Source organism: Manis pentadactyla, chromosome 8 (genome assembly GCF_030020395.1).
Source record: "Manis pentadactyla isolate mManPen7 chromosome 8, mManPen7.hap1, whole genome shotgun sequence".
Taxonomy (NCBI): domain Eukaryota; kingdom Metazoa; phylum Chordata; class Mammalia; order Pholidota; family Manidae; genus Manis; species Manis pentadactyla.
Genome location: NC_080026.1, coordinates 14,381,632 through 14,406,678, shown reverse-complemented (window position 1 = coordinate 14,406,678; position 25,047 = coordinate 14,381,632). Strand labels below are relative to the sequence as shown.

Sequence of the window (25,047 nt, the reverse complement as noted above, 5' to 3'; positions counted from 1 at the left end):
TTGGTAAAGTAAAACATAGGTAGAAGCTACTCTAAGGCCAAGTAGCATAATGTATAACCTGAGAAATTCAGCAAAAAATGTACTTTTGCCTCAATTATGTGAACAATCTGTGCCATGTAAAGTAATTAAGATTTATTAAGTATATCATTAATCACATGACTATAAGAAGGCTCCAAATGATTTAAGGATAAACACAATGAAGGAAGGCATGGTTGCCCTGACCACCACTGAGGAAGATTAAAACACGCACTGTGAGGGGACTAGAGAAACCTTCAATGTGACCAAAAACTGAACTTCCCGTTATTAAAATTTTGAAAATCAACATTTCAATTTTATATCATGCATAATCTACCATAAATCATAGTACAGACTTAGAACTAGAAAAAATACCTGAGCTATCATTTTTCTGAAGTGTCATGAGTGGCCAGTCTCTTTTATTCATGTTTTCCATATCTGTCAAGAAAACAAGAGACAGCTAAAATTACACAACACAATGTTAGTTTAAAACATTTTTAATGATACGTGAGTTCTAGTGTTCTTTAAAATAAGACCTAGGACTGGGTGCCATAACTCTTTGTATTTTATTAAAATCCACTTCTTGCTCCTAGATGCTTTCTTCCATTGGTTTTTTTCCCTCTGTGTCTTTCCTGTTCTTGGTCTCTCTTCCCAATTTCTTACCTCTTAAACCCCCTCCTCTCTTGGATTATCACAGTGACTGGTAAATATTTTGTGATTTAAAAGTTATGTATGTTTTATCTTGATTTCCTGGGAGGAAAGAAACTATATAAATTAAAGAATAAAGCAGCTAGCCACATGACTCACTACTTCTATTAAGCAATACGCACTTGGTGGTGGACCCGGGAATGCGCCATCCACTTCTAGAAGGCACTCGATCCCCCCTATCACCTCCTTCAGCCTCAATGGCTGTCTACACCCGGTGACTGAACAGGGCAGGGATATGAAGACCCAGAGTTGGGCTCATTATGGCTCATATTTGCTTGAGAGCTCCCTGCATGGTTGATCCAGACTTTATTGGACCTACACTTAAATTTCACATTTCCATCTGCCCCATCCTGCTTCCTCCCTCCTTTCATGGGTCTGGATCCCCAAAAAATATTTAGTGACTCTGCCTCATGTCTGCTTCCCAAGAAACCTACGTGTGACAGCCCTGAACTGACCTGACATCTTTTTGGGGCACCTCCAAGATGACAAACTAATCAAGTGGTTCCTCATCAGTACCCATTTTTCATAAATTTTTGTCTCGTGTCCACTAGGTTGAACTGTCTGGTGGCTTTTGCAGGAAGCTAAAAATTTTCTTAAATGGAAGAGAAAGTGGTACAAGTCCATGACTTTTGGAAACTCTGCCAGATTACCAAGAACCATGGTGGCTGCCACCAGCTTTAGGGATAGGGATACACTCCAGTGTGTAATTTCTATAGGGTATCTGGTTAAGGCATTCTTGTTTCAAGCCTTTATTAATGTCGACTTCCTATTGTCTGCTTTCTACTCTCACCCACATCCTATCTTAGATTCTTCTTTCTGGAAGAGTCTGCATATCCAGTCTGTCTACCGGCAGTGCCTCAAGCCACCACCACTTTGTACCCTTACAGTCCATTCTCCACACATCAACCCAAGTAACCTCTTAAAAACTGTAATCTGACTTGGCTTGAATCCCTTCAATGGTTGCCTATTACCCTTTAAAAGTATTGCAACTTTTTAAAAATAACCGATAATGCCCTGCACGGCCTTGCCTTTGGTCATCTTTTCACCCTCAGCTCATCCACACCCTCCAGACACACCTATTTTTCAAATCAAGTGCATTGTACCTCAAGGCCTTCCCAGCTGGTGCTTTCTGCCTCAAAGACATTTCCTTCTTCTTTTTACCTGGTTGGTTCCTACTCAGCCTTCAGCTTGACCAACATGGCACCTCTTCAGAGAGACCTAACCTGACTTCTCCATCTAAATGAGGGAGAGAACTCCCTGTTTCTCTCTCACCCCATTTTTTCCTTTTCTGTGACAATTTGTATCAGTCTTCATATTTGCATGTTTACTGATTTGATGTCTGTCTCCCTCCACAGACACATGTTCCCCTACTATCTTATTTCTGATTGCATCCCCAGTGCCTAGCACAAAATAGCAAATGCCAATAAAGTATTTGAGGAAATGAATAAAAAGTAGCACGGTAGTAACTGGATGTCTCATAGTTTCTCAGAACGTCAATAACAATTCCTCAGTCCATACTATAGCTTCCCTCTCCCAACGCTAACCTTCCAATGTTTTAAAATCTGCTTTGGTAGCGTAGCTACAGACAGGAATGGCTCCTTGAAATGCCCTCAGAAGTCATCAGGTAAGTTAAAAGAGAAAAGTGACAAGGTACACAACCATAGGAAATGTCAGAAAACATGGAAAATTAAAGAGCATCTCATGTCCAAAGATAATCAAATACATTTTTTCTTTTTATTAACATGGGTACAAGACAGAGAAAGCAAAGTCTCGCAAACACATTTTGACTTCATTTAGTACCAGTTTGTGAGCTCTGGAATATTCCATCGCATCTCTAGCTTTCATTTCATTCTCCCTCCTGTAACTGAACTGTCCCAGGTTGCCATCTCCACCCAGGAGAGACCCCACTAGTTCTCCAATTGACTAGCTTCAGTCTTCCCTCAATGGGGAGCCCCACCCTGTTGGCTTTAGGACTCATTTTTCTTAGGATAGATGGCAAGATTGAGGCTGTGAAACAAAATAGGGTTTTGCGGGTCCCCTTTCGGTTACGCTGGTCTAATCCTGCTAACTTATCCCTCCTGGTTTTCAGAGGGAAATCATGAAACCCATACAATGGTTCTTGCCATTTCTACATAGCTCACATTTTAATTATAAGAATCTTACACTACAACACATTCTGGTAATCAAATTTGCAAACAAAAACTAATCTGTCTTTGTAAGCTTGAAACTTAGTTCGGCTCCAGCTGTACAGAAGACCAAGTGGAAACATTTCTTGATCTAAATTCTTTACAATTTATGTATAAATCATAAATAATTACTACTCTCCTTTCGAGAATGTTGAGGGCCTCTGAACTAAGCAATTATTAAACCGAGATCATATAAAACTGATTTAGTTTGTAGTGTTTCTTATATCAGAATATTAAATAGACATTTAGACATAAAATCTGAAAAATTCACATTATCATTTACTTAGTCTACCTTCTCAGTTTAACATTTGAGATGATTGTGGCCAAGAAAAATGACCAGGATCACAAAGAACTTCATGTCCAAAATCTCATATTCATAACACAAAAATCCGTGAAAATGAAGGTTTATTTCCTAATTAATATGGTGGCCAAATCCAACTTGAGCTGAAATCATTTGGTGACAAACTTGGTCCAAACTGAAGTTTATCCAACTCAGTGTGAACATTCATACATTTGTGCAAAAGCATCGTGTTAATTATAGGGTTTTCTCCAGGCATGACCAGTTTTAAATAATACAGGCATATGCTCTGTATCACATTTAAAAAATCTGAAAAATTCAAAATATATCTGGCCCCACAGATTTCAGATAAGGGATCACGAAACTGTATTAAAACACAAATTCCCTGATGCTCAAAGAAGTACATGATATCTAGGCCATTTTGATTTTATGCTTACTAGTGAAAAATTCAAAGTGGCTACTTCAGTCTGTAGTTAAAATGCTTTTGGTTGAGTAATGGCTACTAGAACAGAATTTTCCACATTAAATAATTTAAGAACACTTAGTTTTAGGAATTATTGCATGTTCTCATTATATGTGAACATGTTTCTTTGAAAACTGGGGTGATTGGCTAATCTACATATCTACACAGTTAAGCAGTTTATATGTAATCTTAGAAATTGCTTATGAGTGTTATCAAAATGTTAAACCTTTTAGATCTAGTCAATTACTAAAAATATTTTTAACTCATATTTTATGAGAAATTTCTTCTAGTGTAGGAAGAACATTTTTATATAAAATGTAATAATAGCTTCACTAGCTAGAAGGTTGAAAAAACACAATATAAAGTTCATACAAAGTTAATTTTTACAGAGTTGATAGAGAATATACACTTTAAAAAAACATACACAATCTCAGCTAGTCTCTACAGGCAGGTGAATGATTAGGACTTCTCTGGAAATGAGGAAAAAATAGAAAGAGATCATTTATATAATGAGGCAATCTTTTTACAATGAAATTTATATTCTTCTCTTTCCTAAGAAAATCTCTTTTAATACACCAAGGAAGAAAGTGTCAGTTGTACTTAGGTTTAAAATTGTACAACATATGGATAGTTTGTTCATTCTAAACTGCTTAACTGTGTAGATATGTAGATTAGCCAATCACCCCAGTTTTCAAAGATGATGGGGATTTTGCTAGACCAAACAGTGTGAGAACAATACCAATCTGAAAAAATATCTTGGATGTAGCATCAAATTATAACTTTTTCATATGAAAAATTTCATGACATTTTAAGCATTAGTTCAAATACCACTGCCAGAGTCTAGCTTAAGCAGTGTTTTTCCAATATGCAGAATTCTCTTTTAAATTATAAGCTGGATGGTGCATATTGCTTACAATTTGAAATATTGTACATTGTAGTTAGCATAAGGCAAAAAGTACTGTACTGGAAAAAGTAATGGAACCAAAAATAAACTACTAAAGCTAATAAAAATAGTTAAATAAAGTGCTCAGTTACATAATAAATACCTAGTAATTCAACATAATGGGAAAAGATTTCACTCAAAAGAGCAACCAAAACAAAACAAATAAAAACAAAATATATAGGAATAAACTATACAAAGAGTTAGTAGGACTCATACTCTACAAAACTACAGAAGTTTATTGTGGGAAATAAAAGTTGTAGAAAAATGACTGTAATTCTGTTTACCATATATTTAATGTTGGCAATATTTGGGTAGTAGGATTATAGTTGATCTTTCTTTCTTCTTTTTACTTGAGCACAATTTGTATATTTCTCTTTTTTTATAAGAAGAAACCACATGGTGATTGCTATGGCGGAGAGGGCTGAGGGGTGTAGGTGAAGTGGGAGAAGGGGATAAAGAGGTTCAGCCTTCAAACTATAAAATAGAGATAAAAGCACAACATAGGGAATAAAAACTTAAAAATACTAAGCAGTGACAATAGTTATTTCACTATATATTGGAGGAAATGATACTACAGTTTTCATATTTTACCATTTAAAAAAGAAACTAGATTTCATGACACAAATAATCCTTTAAGATGTGAATTTGTATATACAAGTGTAATTTTCCACACTAATACTGAACTGAGTTATTTCTTACTAATATTTTTTTCTTTAAAAGACAGGATATATTAAATACATTTGTAGAATTTTATAGAACTTGAAAATGTTAACATTAAAATATTCATACATTATGATATTTTAATGCTCTATGGGAAATAAGTCAATATATTAAACTATTTAAACTATTCTTTCAATGATAAAAGTACTAATTAAATAATATCAAAGTGTATAGAAAATTATAAGGTAAAAATTAAAATTTCCAGCCCAATTTGTATACAAATGCAATCATGACGTATGTACATTATGTTCTGTAAGTTGTTTTTTCTTTAATAACTTGATTATCTTTTTGTAACATTCTATTTTGCAACCATAGATGCATAGTATATGCATATTTTTAATGGCTGCTAAATGTCTCACATATATATGTGTGTGTATATACATATATAAGTATATATATAGATATTTCATCATTTATGATATGTAAATCCAAGTACAAAAATCTAAGAAATTTTTTTTTAATTCTGCTCTTTTACTACAAAACAAATCCATATCAGACAAAGGAAAAACAGATAATCTCTGACTTTTTTACAATTCATATAAATTTGTGTATGAAGCAAATTCTACACATAGTCAACCTTTATGAAATTTCCTATTTTTATGTCCATAATTGCTTGAAGAGGTGAGTCTAAATCTAACTCACTAATAACAATGATTCAAATATAAACCTAGTTATTCAATATGATTTTCCAATAAAAGTCTGGGGAGTAGAATCAAGTACAAAGAAAAGAACCCAGGAAGGGAACCTAGAAGTTTCTGAGAGACTTCAGAGTTCCACAGAGAGTGCAGGTAACTTCAATGGAACCCCTAATGCCTTTACTCCTGCTACTGCCTCAAAGGTGTTTTAATCACTTTAAAAGCCCAAAAGAAAATGCATATGCACCCTGTTTAAGCAGTACATAGTATTAAAGAAAGGAATTATAACTTTCTAGACATTGTGGGGAGGGATAGATGAATTCACACAGCTCACATTAATAGCCTCAGAAATTCTGACCAGAAGCCATGACTGACAGTTTCAACTTTTGGTAAAACAAGTTGGGGAAATTAACTAACTACTTATGAAGAAATACTAGTTTGTCCCTAGTTTTCTCTCCAAATGAGGGACCCATGAAAGAAGAGTAGTAAAAGCAATCCTCTTGTGAAAAGACTTATCACTTGTCTTTAACTTGACTTGCTATTCTGGACATGCTTGAACTCAAGATATTAACAACCTTCTTCTGACATGATCTGGGAATTCACTTTCTCATCCACATACCCAAACCTGAAGAGGCTTGTCTGCTTCCTTCTGGCCCCTTTTACCCCTAATTTCTCCATCAGTAGAGGGGTATCGTACAATCCCCGTCACCAGTCTTTTGTGTAGATTATCGCAATATCCTTTTATGTGTTCTGTTGGTGCCAGCTACCATCACAGAGAGCCTGAATGAGTGAGGTCTCAAAAACTCAAATATCTCTGATTAACCAAATGGATTCCTATCACTTTCCAAGACAAAGTTCAAACTGTGCATAGTTAACAAGGACCTTTAAACAGCTCTTGCCATTTAGCTCCTTCTATACACATTACCCCATCCGCACACTACATTCTGGAATTCCCAAACCATTTGCAAATTCCTGAATGCACAATGTTTAGGCAGAATAATGGCTCCCCAAAGTGTCCACATCTTAATCCTCAGAACTTATGAAGAAGTTAATTTACTTAGCAAAGAAAAAATAGGGCTGCCGTAATCAACTGATTATGGAGATTGCCCAGGGTTACCCAGGTGGGCCCGCTCTAATCACAAGGGTTCTTATAAAATGACATCTAGAGGGTCATAGTCAAAGGAGATGTGATGAGAGAAGCAGAGTTCAGAGAGAGAAAGATTCAAAGATGCTACCTTGCTGGCTTTTAAGCTGGAGGACTGGGGTCAGACCTAAGAAATGCAGGCAACTTCTAGAAGCTGCAAAAGGCAAAGAAATGAATTCTCTCTTAGGTCCTGAAATTATGTCATCCGGCCAACACTTGATTTTAACCCAATGAGACCTGTTATGGACATCTGACCTCCAGGATTATAAAACAATAAATTTGTGTTCTTTAAGCCATTAAATTTGTATAATTTGTCATTCAGCAACAGGAAACAGACAATGCTCTTTCACACCTCCCTGCCATCGCACATGTTGTTACTTAATGCCATTCCCTACACTTGCCTCTCTGGCCAAATTCTACTTATTTTTCAGTTTTATTTCAAGCATCCTACTAGAGCTCCTAATCCAGATAGAGATGCTTTTTCTCCTGTTGTGGGCTACTGTTGTACTTTGTATATATCCCTGCTGATGCAGTTATTCGTGTATTCGATGCTTATTGAACATCTGTCATATATGAGACCAAGGGATATGGAATTATTCAGGCTCTGCAGAGAGACCTTCCCTGACCATCACATCCGAAGTAGCCCCTCCACCCTCAATTACTCTTTATCTCCTCAAGAGAATTAATTTCCTTCATAGCACTTCTCACTTTGTAGCATTATACTATTCACTTATAAGTTTGTTTAGTTGCTTATTGTTCACTTCTACAACTAGAATGTACATTCCGCAAAAGCAAGGACTTTAGCTGATCGTGTTTCTCCAGAGTGCCTAAAATAATGCCTGACAGATATTAGACAGTCAGTATACATCTGCCAAAAAAGCATTAAGTGATTGCATCGCAGATCATAGCCCTGTCCCTAAGGCATGGTAGTATTAGAGGGAAACACATACCTTTTACCTCTTCTTTGCCAACATTTTAAAATATAGGCTTGTCTGCATAAGATGAAAATTACTACCAGGAACAAACTCCACTGCAAAATGGGCAGTAGACTGAGGTGTATGTCAAGAAATAAGGAAGAAGCCACACCCCCATGCTTCTGTGGTGAGTGGCAGCATGGACTCTAAGTTCATGTTAACCAGAGCTGAAGGTGCTCCCTGACCAGCTACTCAGCTGCCAGTCCACATGCAGAAACCTAGGCAATGTCTCTTTTTATTAGTAATCTAGGGATATCTATACCATCTTACTTCACCAGGAGCTTGAGGATAAGAAGGACATTCTTTGCATAGTAGACACAGATTATGTGGTCTTATCTCCAACATATATTATTGAGTGAAAAAAGCAAGCTGCACCATGACACATACCATATGATGCCATTATCTAAACAGGCACAGACAAAATAAAATACAATGCACATTATTCTTTCTCTTTCTCTCTCTCCCGCACCAAAGGAAAAAAGTCTAAAGGAGGTACAAATAGACTGAACGGAGAGGATACTGCAACTGGAGGTTAGTTTCAAAGAGGGACTTGAGCTTTATTTGTAATGAATCTTTGCTTTTTTACAAAGAGAATGTATATATGTATATTTATATAATTAAGAGTAGCAAACATTACCCCCAAAGGTCTTATCTCTAAATAATTATATTATCTATTGTAGAAATAATATAATTACATTCGAGTTTACAAGTGATTATCCAGTAGGTTCCGTCAGTGAGAGCCCCACAACCTGATCACACAATCATACCAATTTCCGAACCTGCCATGCTTGGGCCATTTCTGGGTTACCTTGATCCTACCAAATTGCAATAACCCTATGAAGTCCAGCCTGAAATATATAATTAACTTTATCTTTAATTTTTAAATGTACTTAAATCATTTTTTATACAAATTTGTTGTCTTGTACAAGAAATTTCTTCTGATATTTAACAAAATTATTCAAAATACAGCATTTTTATCTTGATTAACAGTCACAAATGCATTGCTCTTTCTTTTGATTACAAGCTTGTTCAGTAGAATAAAACTGTTAACATCAAGGTCACAAGCAAGGCTATAGAGTTCAACAATTAAATGGAATTTTGATGTGTTTTTCACTGTTACTGTTCAGAAAATTATATCATATGAGGTTTAAAACTGCGGCAGACATAGCTAGGTACCAATATATATTCTCCCTTTTCTCATTCCTAGAGGAAACTAATTTTGCTCAGGATTAAAATATTGGCCTTCCTTTATACACCTGAGGATCTGCATGACCATGTGACACAATTCCAGCCCATGAAATACAAGCAGAGGTCTGCTGGAAACTTTGCAGACAAGACTTGCTTTTTCAAGTAGGCACTGGCCCCTCTTCCCTGTCCTTTCTTCTTTCTCCTTTCCTGGAAAGTGGATGTGAAACTAGACATGGACAAGCTAACTCTGACTATGTAGTGAGTATTAATGAATAGACAGTATTACAAAGAAAAGAACCAAAGGGAGCCTCGGACATGGATACTATCAAGAATCTGCTGTAACTGCCACGGACTACCTCTCTCTGGACTTGCTGTTACGAGAAAAATAAATCCCCAAGCTTCTGCAATCAGGTTCTGTAACTTCCAGCCAAGGAAAATTCCCAATGGATACAGAATGGGATAAATATGAAGCACCCAGGGGATTGTGATGCCTTTCCATATAAAGAAGTATAAAAATTCTTCTAGAAAAGTATCCATCAATACAGGCAGAGGTTAAAATAATAGAAAATATTACTGTCGATGTCCTTTAACAGAAGCAAGAGACAATTACATCTAATGAAATCTCTTATTTTCAAATGCCAATAGTTTCATTTGTAGTTGCAACATTGCTAAAAGGATAGGTAAAAAGATGTGTAGGTGGTTCTGAAAGGGAAAAGGAAAAAAACCCTCAGAAATGTAATTCAACCATAAAAAAATAACATAGAAGAATGTATCTGTGGGTTTTTAATATTCTAGAATAAACAGTTTTCCACAAAGGATCAATTATGCAAGGAGGAATTTTCTTTTAAAATGCTACGTAAAAGTTGGTTTTTAAATTTTTAATAAAAATAGTAATCCACCATTCTTAACAAAAATTATAAAATTCTGTTAAATGACTGCTTAGAACACAGAAGCACTAGTACATTTTGAGCAAATGAAATAATTATAATAGGTAAGAAACATTAATATATTTTTTGTGTTACTGCCAGTTAAGGAAAAAATGTCTAGGTGAAGACTTGAAGAAACTAAGGGAAACATAAAAGGGGTTAAGATAAAGTTTAGAGGGAGGAATAGAAAGAATCAATAGGAAGAAAATCAGAGGAAACAAGAAGAAAATTGTGCTCACTTTCTATTTCCTCTTTCCATTTCCCTCAAGTTTAGGTCAAAAAAGAAGGCCTTCTACACCCTATAAAGGCAAACTCCACAATTTGGGTCAGATGTGCTGAGGTGGTTAGATGTTTTACTGCAGAGGAGGAAGAGCAGGCAGTTTTGAAGCATCAGAGGTGGGCCCTAAGGCGGGTCTGGGTGGAATTCCCAGTCGCAGGAGGTGCTGACTAAGAAGGGGCAGCTCCACTCTGCAGATGAGGATGGGAGCGTGTGAATGTGAGGGAGGGGCTGAGCTGGGAAGATAGAGAGAGAAGTCCAACTGTTTTCCTGTTTCAGTTTTTGTTTCAACCGACTCCTTCACACAGAAAAGGAAAAGGAAATTCTCCACTATCCTTTATATCATGTTCTCCTTCCACGGAGATCCATATTCTCTGAACAAGGATTTGAAAGTCCATGTACGGACAATCTCAACAATATACAATGAAAGCTGTGGGAGACAGAAGAAAATAAGTTTTCTCCATTAGAAAAAAGGGGAAGGAAGAGTTCTCCTTTCTGCCTAGGAGTGTGTATGTGGGGTAGGAGGTAGAGGGCAGTGAGAAGAACCAATTATCATGTAACACAAGGATAAAGAGTAAGGATTTGGCTGCACAGGATTTTCCACTTGGCTTTAAAAATGCCATCAAAATACTTTGGTTCAAAATACAATGGTCAATAATACATGAAATAGCATTAACATATGACTACTGCTTGTCAGCAGCAATCAGATATGAGATGAGATGCATGAGATATCCATGCAATGGGAGGCTTAAAAAAGATAGTCCTACAGAAAAATTATATCAAACCAACAAAATATTCCTTTAAAATAATATTTAAATTAAAATAGCACATCCATAAAACTAAGGTACACTTTAACACAAGAGTAGTGTTGGGCTTTGGAGTAAGGCTATGGAAGACTGAATTCAAACTCTACCACTTATAAACTGTGAGATGCTCAGCAAATACTTAAGTGGTGGAAAAGATTTACTATTGCAAAAATGTTAGCTTCTCCAAACTGATTTATACAATCTCAATAGAAATCCTAGAAGATTTTGTGTGGGTGTGCAAGTTGCAAGCTGATTAAAAAATGTGTATAGAAATGCAAAGGACAAAGAGTAACCAAGGGAATCTTGGAGAAGAAAACAAAGCTGGAGGATTTACAGGATCATATATCAAGATCCATTATAAAACTATACTAATTAGACAGTGTATTATTGACACAAGGATGGAAAAACAGGTTAATGATCAGTACGGAGGGTCAAGAAATAGATCTATACGTATGTGATCACCTGATTTATGACAGAGGTGAGTCACATTGCAGTGCAGTGTACAAAGAACAGTTTTCAATAAATGGTCCTGGGTCAGTTGGATGTCCATATGGAGAAATGAATCTTGAACATCCCCTCAACTCCCAATGTTCACAAAAATCAATTCCAGATGTATTAAAGATTTAAATGTGAAAGATAAAAAAATGAAACTTTTAGAAGAAAATGTAGGCAAATATATTCATGACCCTGGAGTTGGCAGAGATTTCTTAAATGGTTTACAAAAAATGTTAATCATAAATGGAAAATGTAGTAAGTTGGGAATACACACACACACACACACACACACACACATATGTATATATATATATTTTAAGTGCCTAGAAATTAAAAAGGAAAAGATAGAGAACCCAATAGAATATGGAGCAGAAGACCTAAATAGATACTCCACAAAAAAAGGATACTCAAATGGCTGATAAACATTAAAAGTGTTTAACTTTATTCATTAGGAAAATCCAATTTTAAACCAAGATGCAATACCTCTATAAACACTCAGGTAGCTAAAGTGAAAAATAGAGAAAATATCAAGGTGTTGGTAAGAAGGTAGAGCAACCAGAACAGTCATACAAGGCAAGTGGAAGTGTAAATTATACAATTGCTTTAGAAAATTCATTGGCAGTTCACCTACCATACCCGGCCAATCTGCTCCTACCTGCACTCAACAGAAATGTGTGTATATATGCACCAGCAGATAGGTATAAGAATGTTCGTAGCAGCACTATTCCTAGTAGCCCAAATTAGAAACTACCCAAATATCTATCAGTGGTTGAATAAATGAATTGTGGCATCTTCATAAATTTACTCTTTGATTTTTATTTTTGGTGATAGGGCTGTGAAGTGGAGTGGGTAGTAAAATATTCAAAAATACCAGTGCCTTCTTAGGTCAAGAAAATGATGCTCCTGGTTGTGTGGAAGGGAAACGGTTATATACATGGTTCTCCTTTGAAGTATGCAATAACTCAACTGTTCCAAGACATCTTTTACAATGTCTAACTGAGGTTAATTTGACATGGTGACAGACTTGACAAACTCGATGAGAGGTGCTCAACTAATTTTAAAATCAAATCTGAACATTTCACATGATTATACATATATTTTACATGTAGAAAAGTTACTATAAAATTAATATTGCAGAGACTGAAATAAAGATTACATATAAATATAAAAATCTTAGATACAAAATAGGAATAATTCTAATTTTATAGGTCTGTATACATACATGTGTGCATATGAATATTTAACAAATGATTATCAAGGATTTGCAAAGGATTGATTTGAAGAAATTTTTTAAAATTTAAAACAATCACAGACTCACAGAAAAGCTAAAGTATACTATAAATTAATTTTTCTGTTGGAAGTTTCCATTTCAGGGGAAGTTGCTTCCCTGATTCCCCATCACTTCTGAATACTTTCTGGTGTCTCTCCTACAGACAAGAATATTCTCCTACATCTCTACAACTATCAACAACAAGAGATTAACTCTGATCTAATCCTCAGACCCCATCCAAGTTTTGCCAGTTGTTCCAATTGGTGTTTACAGCAAAAAACTCCAGGTCAGAATCAAACATTGCACTTAGTTGTCATGTCTTCAGTCTCCTTCAGTCTGAAATTGTTATTCAGTCTTTCTTGTGATTTTCAAGATCTTGATACTTTTAAAGGTAATAGGCCAGTTATTTTGCAGAATGCCCCTCAATTTGGGTTTGTCTGATGTTTCCTCATGATTAGATTCAGGTTATGCACCCTTGGCAGGAATATCACAGAAGTGATTTATTTCTCTCATTGCATCCTATCACCTTATTTTCATTTGTCCATTACTCATGATGTTCACTTTGAACACTTCATTAAGGTAGCATGTTTGCCAAGTTTCACCACGGTACTTATTTTTCCATTTGTAATTAGTAAATATTTTGTGGAGGGTTACTTGGAAATGCCATTAAATGTACCATTCCTCATTTAACATTTAATTTATATATTTGCTTGTCTACATATAGATTCATTTTATTCAATGGATTATAATCTGTTATTAAAATTATATATCTTGATGCTCAAATTATCCCCAATTTGGCCTCTTCATGTTGGCTTCTGTGTATGACATTTTTTAAAAACCAACACCCATTTATTCACTCACAGTTCTGTAGGTCAGAAGTCTGGATTCTTTGCTCAGAGTATCAAAAGGCTAAAATCAAATTATCAATTTTTCTACAGAGGTTCTGGGGAAAATACACTTTCAAGCTCATTTTTATTGTTGGCTGACTTCAGTTACTTGCAGCTATAGGACTGAGGTTCCCATTTCTTTGCTTGTTATCATCCAGGGGTCACTCTCAAACAAGAAGTTGCTTGCAGTCCTTGCCATGTGGCTCACTCCATCTTCAAGACCACCGGGGATAATCATTCTCATGTTAGATCTCATACATGCTTTGAATTTATTTGACTTCCTCTGTCTCTAACCTTGAAACTCAGATTTAATGTGCTCATGAGATAAGATCAAGCCCACTAAGTAATCTCCCTTTCACAAGACCAACTGACTGGGACCTTAATTACTTCTGCAAAATCTCTTTTTCAGAAGTCAAAAATAAATGGAAGTCTACCCTGTGCTCATGGATAGAAGGAATTAATATTGTCAAAATGGCCGTCCCATCCAAAACAATTTACAGATTCAATGCTATCCCTAGCAAAATACCAATAGCATTTTTCAATGAACTAGAGAAAATAATCCTAAAATTCACATGGAACCACAAAAGACCCCAAATAGCCAAAGCAATCTTGAGAAAGAAGAACAAAGCTAGGGGGATTATGCTCCCTGACTTTAAGCTATAGTACAAAACTACAGTAATCAAACAGTATGGTACTGGCACAAGAACAGACCCATAGATCAATGGAACAGAACAGAGAGCCCAGATATAAACCCATACATATACGGTTAATTACTATACGATAAAGGAGCCATGAATATACAATGGGGAAAAGACAGTCTTTTCAATAATTGGTGCTAGGAAAATTGGACAGCTACCTGCAAGAGAATGAAACTGGATTACTGTCTAACACCACATACAAAAGTAAACTCGAAATGGATCAAAGGCCTAAATGTAAGACATGAAACATAAAACTCTTAGAAAAAAATACAGGCAAAAATCTCTTGAACATAGCATGAGCAATGTTTTCCTGGACACAGCTCCTTGGGCAAGGGAAACAAAATAAAAAATTAACAAGTGGGACTATATCAAACTAAAAAGCTTCTGTGCAGCAGAGGACATCAGCAGCAGAACAAAAAGGAAACCTACATTATGGGAGAATATATTCTTAAATATTTACTTGATAAGGGGTTAACATGCAAAATATACAAGGAACCTATAAACCTCAACACCAAAAAAATAAATAACCGAATTAAAAAATAGGTAAAGGACCTGAAGAGGCACTTTTCCTAAGAAGAAATATAGATGGCCAACAGGCATATGAAAAGATGTTGCACATTTCTAAATATCGGAAATGTAAACCAAAACCATAGTGAGGTATTACCTCACACCAATTAGAATGGCCACTATTCAAAAGACAAGAAATAACAAGTGTTGGTGAGGATGTGGAGAAAGGGAGCCCTCCAACACTGTTGGTGGGAATGTAAATTGGTACAGCCACTGTGGAAGCAGTATTTAAGTTCCTTAAAAACTAAAAATACGAATACCATATGACCCAGTAATTTCACTCCTAGGAATTTGCCCAAAGAAAAAAAAATCCCTGATATGAAAAGATACATGCACCCCTATGTTTATCACCACATTATTTATAATACCCAAGTTATGGAAGCAAACTAAGTGTCCATCAATAGATGAACAGATAAAGAAATATGGTACATAAACACAATGGAATATTATTCAGCCAAAAAGAAAGAAATCTTGCCATTTGCAACAAGATGGATGGACCTAGAGAGTATTATGCTAAGTAAAATAAACCAAAAGGAGAAAGACAAATACCATATGAGTTTACTTATTTGTAGAATATAAAAACAAAACAAAATAAAATGAACAAAATAGCAGTAGACTCAGAAATATTGAGAAGTGACTGATAGCAACCATGGGTAGGGAGGGTGAGGGGGATAAAGGGGCACAAAAATTCTCAATCATAATATAAATTGGTCACAGGGATAATAGTACAGCATGGAGAATACAGTCAATGATTCTATAACATCTTCCTATGTTGACAGATAGTAACTGCACTAGTGGGGGTGAAGGTTTAGTTATATGGGTTACTGTTAAACCACTGTACTGCCAATATAAGATTGTATATCTGCAATTTTTCAATGCAAAAAATCCCTGTGCTATATAAGATAATAGTCATGGGAATAATATCTGCTCATATTCATATTCCTGGGGATTATACAATATATAATACCACACTAGGGGGCAGAGAGTATTAGGTGGGTTTAGAATTCTGCCTACTACATATGTAAAGTGCTAGAACAGTGCCTGGCACATTATAAGTACTATAAGTACAGCAGTTCCCGTTATTATTATCTAACAGAAATTCTTAAAATAGCAATGACACAGTAATGACAAGGGTGTAGTGTAATTTCAATGTACAAAGAAATACAAGTTTCTAGAAGCTTCTTGTGATCAGTTTGGCAAAGTGTATTGAAAGCCTAGTATTTCCACTTTGGGAATTCATACTAAGGACATCAGAAGTATTACACAAAGATGTGTGAAAGAAGACATTAATTATAGCATATTTATAATATTAAATAATTTAAAGGAAATAAAAAGTCTCCCATTGGGGATTTGGTTAAACACTAAGGAATAGCTGTTCAATGGAATACTATGTAGCTTTGAAAACAAACAAACAAAAAACAAATAAAAATACATGGTATGAGAAATACTGAATAAGAAGGGGTCATACGCATGTTACAAGTGAAGGAATTATAGGCTCAAAATTGCCTATGTAATCTAATCCAATTTTAGTTCGAACAGCAAATGGATTCCTGCTTTTCATTCTCTCTCTTGAGCTGTGTTATAGTTAAGCTTCTATGGCTTGGCAAGGTAGGTCTCAGCCTCCTCACATTGCTGTAGGTCCAACAAGGTTTCTGGCAACTCCTCAGGGAGCTCCAGCATCTTTCCTAGAGGGTGAGGTAGCCTTTTGGCAAGATGCAGTTACTTGTAAAGGGAGGGAATGTTCCTGACACCATCTGTGTGGTCATGCCCATTTGCCAAATCAGCAAGGGCATCCTGAACAGGAATGCTTTACATCATCTCCCCTGGTTTTCCATGTTGCTGCCTCACCCGAGGCCTTAAAGTGTGAACGTGTGGTTGGCTTCTCATTCCTAAGGTATAACCTCCCTTTATACTAAATTGGTTAAATTACACTCTCAGCTGAAATTTTAGAGTATGATTTTTATTTGGTTTTAGCTATAATGAGCATAATGGGAGGCATTCCAAGTAAAAAATACATATTAATTGAGGGGAGGGGAAACAGAAGTTAACACTTATTGAAAGAGCACCTATACTGTACTCTATAACACTATAAAAAAGTCACCATTAGTCCCATTTTATGGTGAGAAAACTGAGGCTCAGAGATTAAATAAGCTGTTCAAGGATGCAAATTTAGGAAATGGTATAAATAGGTTTTGAGTGGTGTAAATAGGCTTCACTCTTTCACTATACCAGTGATCCCAGGTGATTTCCGAGAATACATACATATATATATATATATATATTTTTTAATATATATATATTTAAAAGCTCCCAAGAAATGTTGATGATTAGCCTAGTTTATAAGCTACTACAGTACACATCACTGCTTCCCTATACATGAAAGCAAATTAGCTGTATGCAATGTGATTACAGCACAGATTAATTTTTTTCTCTTAAGCTTTTTTCATCTTCAGCTTCTCAGACTTTAACTTTCAAATTAACAGATGCAGTTTTAACTGGGGGATTCACATATCACCACAAGTTCAAGCTAAAACAATTTCAACCCAAAGAGACATATTCCAAACTCCATAATTTTTAGAACTAGCATCTTTCAATTGGTCCAAAAACTCAGAAGAGTTTCTTCTATCTCTTGCTATTCTCTGACACAATTCTTGATAAAAGTTAATGCCCAGGCCCCTGAAGTCATCAATTGTCCATTTCTTTTTCAAAGACTCTCCCACCCTATCCTTCCCTGATTCCTTCCCACATATTCTACTTCCCTTTGTATTCTCAGGACTATTCAACTCACCTTCATTCACCTTTAATTGCAACCATCTCTAGCCCTAACAATATGTCCCAGTACCATTCTAGTTTTTTCCAATCTATTTCTGATAATCACTTCAAACCCAATGTTATATCTGAGCTATATAACAAGTGTCCTTGCAGGGAACAAAAAGGGATATTGAAATATACGTATTGAAATAAAAATGAAGAGTTCTGGGTCCTTTTGAAACCATTCTTTGAGTACTTCCTTGTCTTCAGGAATAATATATTTTTCCAATCTTATCTTGTGCTTTGCTTGTCAAAGTCCTGGAATCAGCTATTTTTCCAAGTAGCTCTGATTCCTTGGAGGATGGTATTTAGAAGTCAAGATCTGGATACTAGATGGGCTCATGGCAATTGGGATGTCACTGTTCCTTGATCCTCCCTATGGACAAAGCTAGGAAACACACACACCTGCATTTATTTCTTAAAGATAGACTGAGAGAGAGAGAGAGACAGAGAGTACCTATACACAGTGATATCTCCAACTGCAATACAACAGTATAAAGTTCACTCTAGTTTTCTCCCTTACTAGATTTGTAACTCCTGATCTCAAGATGAGAAAATCAGCCCCCATTACCCTTTATATCTTTTATATGATCAGTTCCCCATGTATAACCAATCTCCCATTTCTGATACCACCCTTCTACTACACAAATGCCTTCCTTACCCCACTTGGGTTCCAACAACTCACAGCCAGTGCCCCTACCACTACCATATAAGCTCCAGGATTCCATGGCAGGCTATACCCTTCCAAATGGACTCCTTCCTCACTCTGAACCCCCATGCTGCCTTCTGCACCACTGAATGGACATGCCTCCTCTTTCAGTTGAGTTTCAAAACCCAATGCCAGGCTATCCCTCCGTATACTTTTCCCACCCTGCTTGGGATCTCACATACTGTACTGGGTCACCCCCGTTCCAAGGTGCTACCCTTGTACTTCACTTGAATTCTGTCTCCACATCAGGCCACCCTCTACATAGAAGCAGTGTTTATCCTGATTGGCCTCAGATACCAGCACAGGTCAGCCCTACGAAAAATACCTCCTCATCCCCCTATTGAGCTCCAGTGCCATGACCTGGGCCACCATGGTGTCCTCCCACTTCCACCGTAGACATCAGCCTTGTTCTGTCCCACTAATGACTCTAGGACTGACTGTCAGTAGAGGAGGAGAGAAAGAGGAGGGAACTGGGTAAGGAAACACTAACACTGTCTTCTTCCCAAACAGATAATGTACCCTGACAGAAATTCTTTACTTCGTTGCTACTATAATTTAGCAGTTTTTCTATTGACAACTCTGAACATAGTTAATATACATAAATTAATTTATTCTATAAGTAGTCAGACTCTTAAGATAGGGACTAGCCAACATTTTCCGAAGTCTTTTTATTCTAAGAAATTGAATCTAAATTCACTAAATTATGGACAGTCATTACTTCTTAATGATCACATATATGGGTAACCAATGGCACAGGAAGGGAACAGTACCCATTATGCCTACCAGGAAGGGAAATACCACTTGAGTGTGAACTCTGGAGCTAGAATATTAGGTTCAAAACCCAGGCTGTGAGGCACTTGGCAAGTTCCTGAACTTTTATATGCTTCAGCTTTCCCATCTGTGAAATGGGTCTAACAGTGGTACATCCTAGATTTATAAGGATTATGGCAAAAAATATGTAAATATTTCTTAGAAGAGCACATGGCATCAAAAGTTATCATAAAATATCATTTACTAATGTTATTACAAGGGTACTCATAGATGCCTGAAAATGTGTCCACCATACTCTGTGGTTTATAAACCCTGATTTGAGAAACAATATATTAAAAGATAGGCTCAAATTTAGGTAATCATTTGGCACTAATGTCATCATAAATCCATAAGCAAAAAAAAAAATAGGCACCAAAATTATATAAAAGGATTTAAGACTATATACTTATATTCTTCCTTAAAGATTGTATTTGAAATAAAAGCATAAAATATTTAAATTCTCATAGAGTACTTATAAATCTCCTACCATTTATTGGTGATCTCCAGGGTGAGAATAAACCCTTATAACATAATAATATATTTTTACTCTCTCTGCAGCTTGAGATAATATAAACAAAGACTAAATAGTCCTTTAATGAAGTTGATTTTAGTTTAAACAGGCAAGTCTTCCTTCAGTTACTCTAAATAAGAACAACCTAGGACAAAAAAGAGGAGAAACTTGATATGGATAGAATTCATGCTAATCGACTATAGAATATGAAATTATGATAAAGTTAATTGAGCCTATCCTAGAACAAGTAAAGCTTTCAATCCACATTCTCTTAAGAGCTAGATCATTACTCTCTCAAAAGCAGTTAACCACATCTTCATCAACTAATTAAAGTAAAACTTCATTTTTTCCTCATTTTAAAATAATTTCACCAGAGAGCTAAGTGAAGAATGCTCTGTAGGACCACTACCTTACCTATTTAGATTCATCCTGCTCTCTGACTTAATTAGTAATTACTTTCTCAAAATTTAAAATGTATTTCCAGGACAAATTTCTCACATCTTCTAAATTCAGCACAAAAGTTTATAAATTATAGTGAAGACAGAATGTCCTGCTCTGAAATTGGTACCTCCTTTGCTCTTAGTGAAATAATGTCATCATCAAACCGACTCAGGCTCTGCTATAGCTGGTGGAGAAGGGGCCTTAATTGACTGCCCAGAAACAGAAAGGAAGGACTGAGTTGATCATTCTCATGCTTCAATATATATGTAACTTTTTACTAATCAAGGTCATTTCCTAGCACTTGTTTTAGAGAAGATTCTAGTTGCCTGACGATTAAAGGTGCCCCACTTTACAAAAGAAGTTATTTTAAGAATCTCTATCATATTTACATGTGAGTGTACAGTGGATGTAAAATAATCCTTTTGTCCTTAAGTGAAAACCTTCTAAAAGCATGAGGAAGATTTAATGTAGCTATGGTTTATATACTCTAAAACTTGTACATTACATGGCTCAATTCCTCCCAGACAGAAAGCTGGAAGAGCAATTCCCTACGCAAGGGATCTCCACTCAAAGCAAGAGGATACGAGGACTAAAAGGCTTATCAGGCACAAGAGAAATCTAGGGGCCAAATCACCAGGGAAAGACCAGGCAGGGAGATCCAAGTTCAGAATGACGGCGGAAGGGATGCTGAGGAAAAGCAGATGGAGATAAAACCAGGAAAGCAAGGAAAAAGTTGATGGGATTGCAAAGTAATTGCTCAGAGCAAAAAATTCCCAAACCCTTTTCAATAGCCAAATTCTTTTGTAAATAAAATTCCTTCTCCCAAGATTTTAAATTTAAGGCCAAAGAAAGCTTGAAGTCAGTCTATCCAATGACTAAACTTGTAAGAAACAAAGCTGAGCAGCTGCCATAAACCATGTTTCCCACTAAAAAACCTGATCTGCAGCAAGCGTGTCTGAAGCCAACGTGCTGAGGGATGGAGATGGTGAAGTTTTCTGAGGCGCAGGCTGAATCCTGCCATTTCCTTGGCTTCGTTTGTTTCACTTTCGTTGGTATTCCTGAACCAATAGCCTTTTTTCTTTTGCTTAAGCTAGCTTCTTAATCCTGACAAATACACTCAGGCAACGTGAAAGACTTGGCAGAAAGTAATTAGCTGTTTGCAGAACCCCTCAGCTTCTCCATAAAGCAACAAGCCCTCCCCCCAGATCAGAAATTGAAAGCCACTATCCTAAATAACAGCTATCATTTGAGATTTGTCTTTGTGGCAAAGTTATAATATGTGGCTGGTGTAGGGATGAACTTACACATACTTCATTCATTCATTCATTCATTCATTCATTCAACACATATTTATTGGATTCCTATTATGTGTAAGGCACTGTAGGCAAGCAGGCTACAACAGGGCATGAAAGAGACATGTTTCCTGCCCTCATGGTACTTACTGCCCAAAGACCCAGTGTGCTTAGGGTGAGAATTACAGGAAACAAGCTCTCTTTGTTATTGATGGTTGCTACTCTTGTGTAATAATGCAATGAAAAATATTAGTGCTCAAAATGAATATTCAATCTTTATCATGACCATGTAATTAAGAGATCAATATTATTTGTGCAGTGCCTACATTACTAGTTCTAAGACATATTAGGTCAGCTTATAACTACTATAAAATCTTATAGGACTTTTAATCAAGATGACATATATACATTAAACATTTGTTTCCAAAGTAATGAGGCTTTATTTGATACTACTAGGTATTGAAATTGTTTTGCTACTTTAATATTGGGAAAATGGTTTCTTTCTTTACTTCTGAAAATACAAGTTAATTGCTAGCCCATATTGATTTCCTTATTATTTATGAATAGAAATGATTAAAGGATCCCACTATTAGAAACACAGAACTCCCAAGGATAACTAACCCTTAAATAGTAAAACAATTGAGTCCTAAGGTGAGATTTTTTTGGTGCAGTATCATGACATGAGTTTGAAAGGTTTTTGCCATTCCTTTGAAGGACGAGGCCTGGATTTGCAGGGTTATATAAGTAAAGTTGTAATCATTAATTAGAAAATACCACTGGGACTGCGACCACATTAGAGATCCTGAAAATCATTCAGGAATTCAGGTGAGCATTTCAAGGTTCCTCAAAGTTTCTACAGTAACAGAGGCACAAGTGCAAAATAAGAGAGGATAAGGCCTGTTTGAGGATTTGAGCAAGGAGATGGAGTGGGGGAAGGGGAGCAGTTTTAGGATAAATCACATAGTGAGTGATCCCAAATTCCTCTCTTTAACTGGCAGTCTCTCCTTCTCCATGGAACAGAAAGTGATGACCTCACCAAACTATTCATATTGCAGGGTCATAATTTCACCACATGTAATCAACGTGAACCCACTTCCTGCATCAAGTCATCTGATGCTTTCTTCCTGGTTTCTCACCGGGTTTGAGGTTGCCCCAGGTACCAGCTTAAAAGAGAAACAGTCTCGGGTTTCTCTACAGAGCATCCGCCTTCCTGTGTTGGTCTTCCATCGATTTATTTACTCACTCAATATTTACTGAACATATATTATGCCCCAGTCGCTGTGCTAGGAGCTGAGCTACAAAGAATTAGACACAGTTTCTGTCCTCCAAAGGCTCTAAGTGCTAGGTGTGTACATTCATGATAGTGGCCTCTAAACATTTTTATTACATACTCCAGATAAAGTTTTTGTATGTTCTTTCAATAATGGGTATTTACTATCTGTAAATTCTTATAAATATTATATATTATTACTGTTATTGCATTCCTTTCATCTAATATCTCAGGGCAAAATAAACCCTTAGGACTTTGTTCCTAGGCAGTGATAGCTGATGTAAATCTATATTGTAAACAATCTTAATCATTTTAAATTTTTTATCAAATGCAATCAGATTGCTGTTGTGTTTACCTATAATGGGCCTCAGGGCAGGCGCTACATTTTACTGCACACAACCACATGCCAGCCTGCTGCTCAGGAAGCCCTCGCACTGGGATACAGAAGTCAGCACTGGCTTTTTCTGGTCATTTGCTATACCTACATTACAAGTATAACCGAGAATCCAGAGATTCTTGTAGGAATACACTTAAGGCACTTGTCTTAAAAAAAAAGTTAACATAATCTGTAAATCCTCTCAAAAACCGAGTAAAGTAATGATAACATTTCACAATATGCTGAATATGAGCAAATGAGTGACAGCAAACAGTATAATGGGGGGACTGAGTGAAGGTACCACAATGGATTAGAAAGCCTTATTTCCTGAGATTTGAAATAAATATAAATAGGAGATCCAACACGCCTTCCTGCATCTTCTTGCATAGGATCGGCCTGCACTCCACCTAGAACACTGGTCTGTGGAGGGGAGACAGGGATCCTGACATCAGAGATACTGGAGCACAAAAGGCAGACAGCTCATTTTCCTTGAGTCAAAAGGCTGAGGGAGAAAGGTAGGGCAGGCAATGTGAGAATTAGTCTTTCATGGGAAATTGGTCTTAAAAAATAATAGGGAGCTATCATCATGTACAGGGAGAGAGGTGGCTTTAGAGGACATAGCTATTTAGGTCTAGGGGACACAAGAGCAGGACATGTTTGGAAGAACACAAGCAAGCAAATCGGGTGGCTATAGGTTAGGGGGACAAGTGGGCAGCCTTAGGTATAGACAGAGAAACAACAGGTGAAAAGAGGATTGATGGGGACCTGCTGGCACCCAGAACACTCACGGCTTCGATCGAGAAAAGGGCAGTCAAAATCCAACAGATGAGCTGACAAGAAAGCGGATCACAGAGGTGGATAGATTTTTAAGGAGAAATCATTGAGGCACATGTCATATTAAATGAAACTACTGTAGAGTAGCTTTCTTGGAAACTAAATAAATGGTTCTTATCTCCAAGAATATCATCAAGAGTAGAGCAGTTACCTATAAAAGCCTTTCTTAGTACCAGATATTTGTGGGGTAGACAAGTGGAATAATTACATAACAGATTTAATTAAAAAAATACAATGACCATTTTGCCTTTAATGGCCAAAGCGCTTTCTGAATTCCTACCCTCTGATACTCTTCTCTGTAACCCTCTTACTCTCCAAAACCTCTAAGGGACTCTGGAGACTGACCCTGAGAGGTCTGTGTGTTCAAATAGTTGAGGCCGTATCATTGAACATTGTCCCACCCACAATCATTGTCTTCCAGTTTTGAGTTTATTTACAAAAAGTGAAGCTTAGCTATTGTCTGTTAGTATGTGCATACATTCAAATAGTATTCTTCTATCAAGTCAGCACATTGTACATCTTAAAACTTTTACAGTTTTATCAGTCACGCCTCAATAGAGCTAGGAAAAAAATACTCTTCTATTCCTGAAAGTCCAAACTGTTGCAGAAAGACAACATACCTCAGCTTAGGCAAAGCAACAGTTACCACTGACAAATAACCAGGGAACTGAGTTGGACGGCCCAAGTTGCATCTGAAGCACAATGAAAGAATGAAAATTTTTCATAACTGGTCTCCAAAATGAAAGAAAGGGGGAAGAAAACAGAACTATTCTGGGATTGCCAAAAAGTTGGA

General features: G+C 36.4%; 1 protein-coding gene across 2 annotated transcripts in view; it reads right to left on the bottom strand.

Moving 5' to 3' along the window:
- The window catches only part of CCDC148 (coiled-coil domain containing 148), a 231,698-nt gene that overhangs the window by 161,433 nt on the left and 45,218 nt on the right, over positions 1-25,047 (bottom strand). For both annotated transcript variants that reach the window (XM_057505559.1, XM_057505560.1), the window contains exon 2: positions 391-453. In XM_057505559.1, the coding sequence (XP_057361542.1) occupies positions 391-453 (63 nt within the window). The remainder of the gene's footprint in view (positions 1-390; positions 454-25,047) is intronic.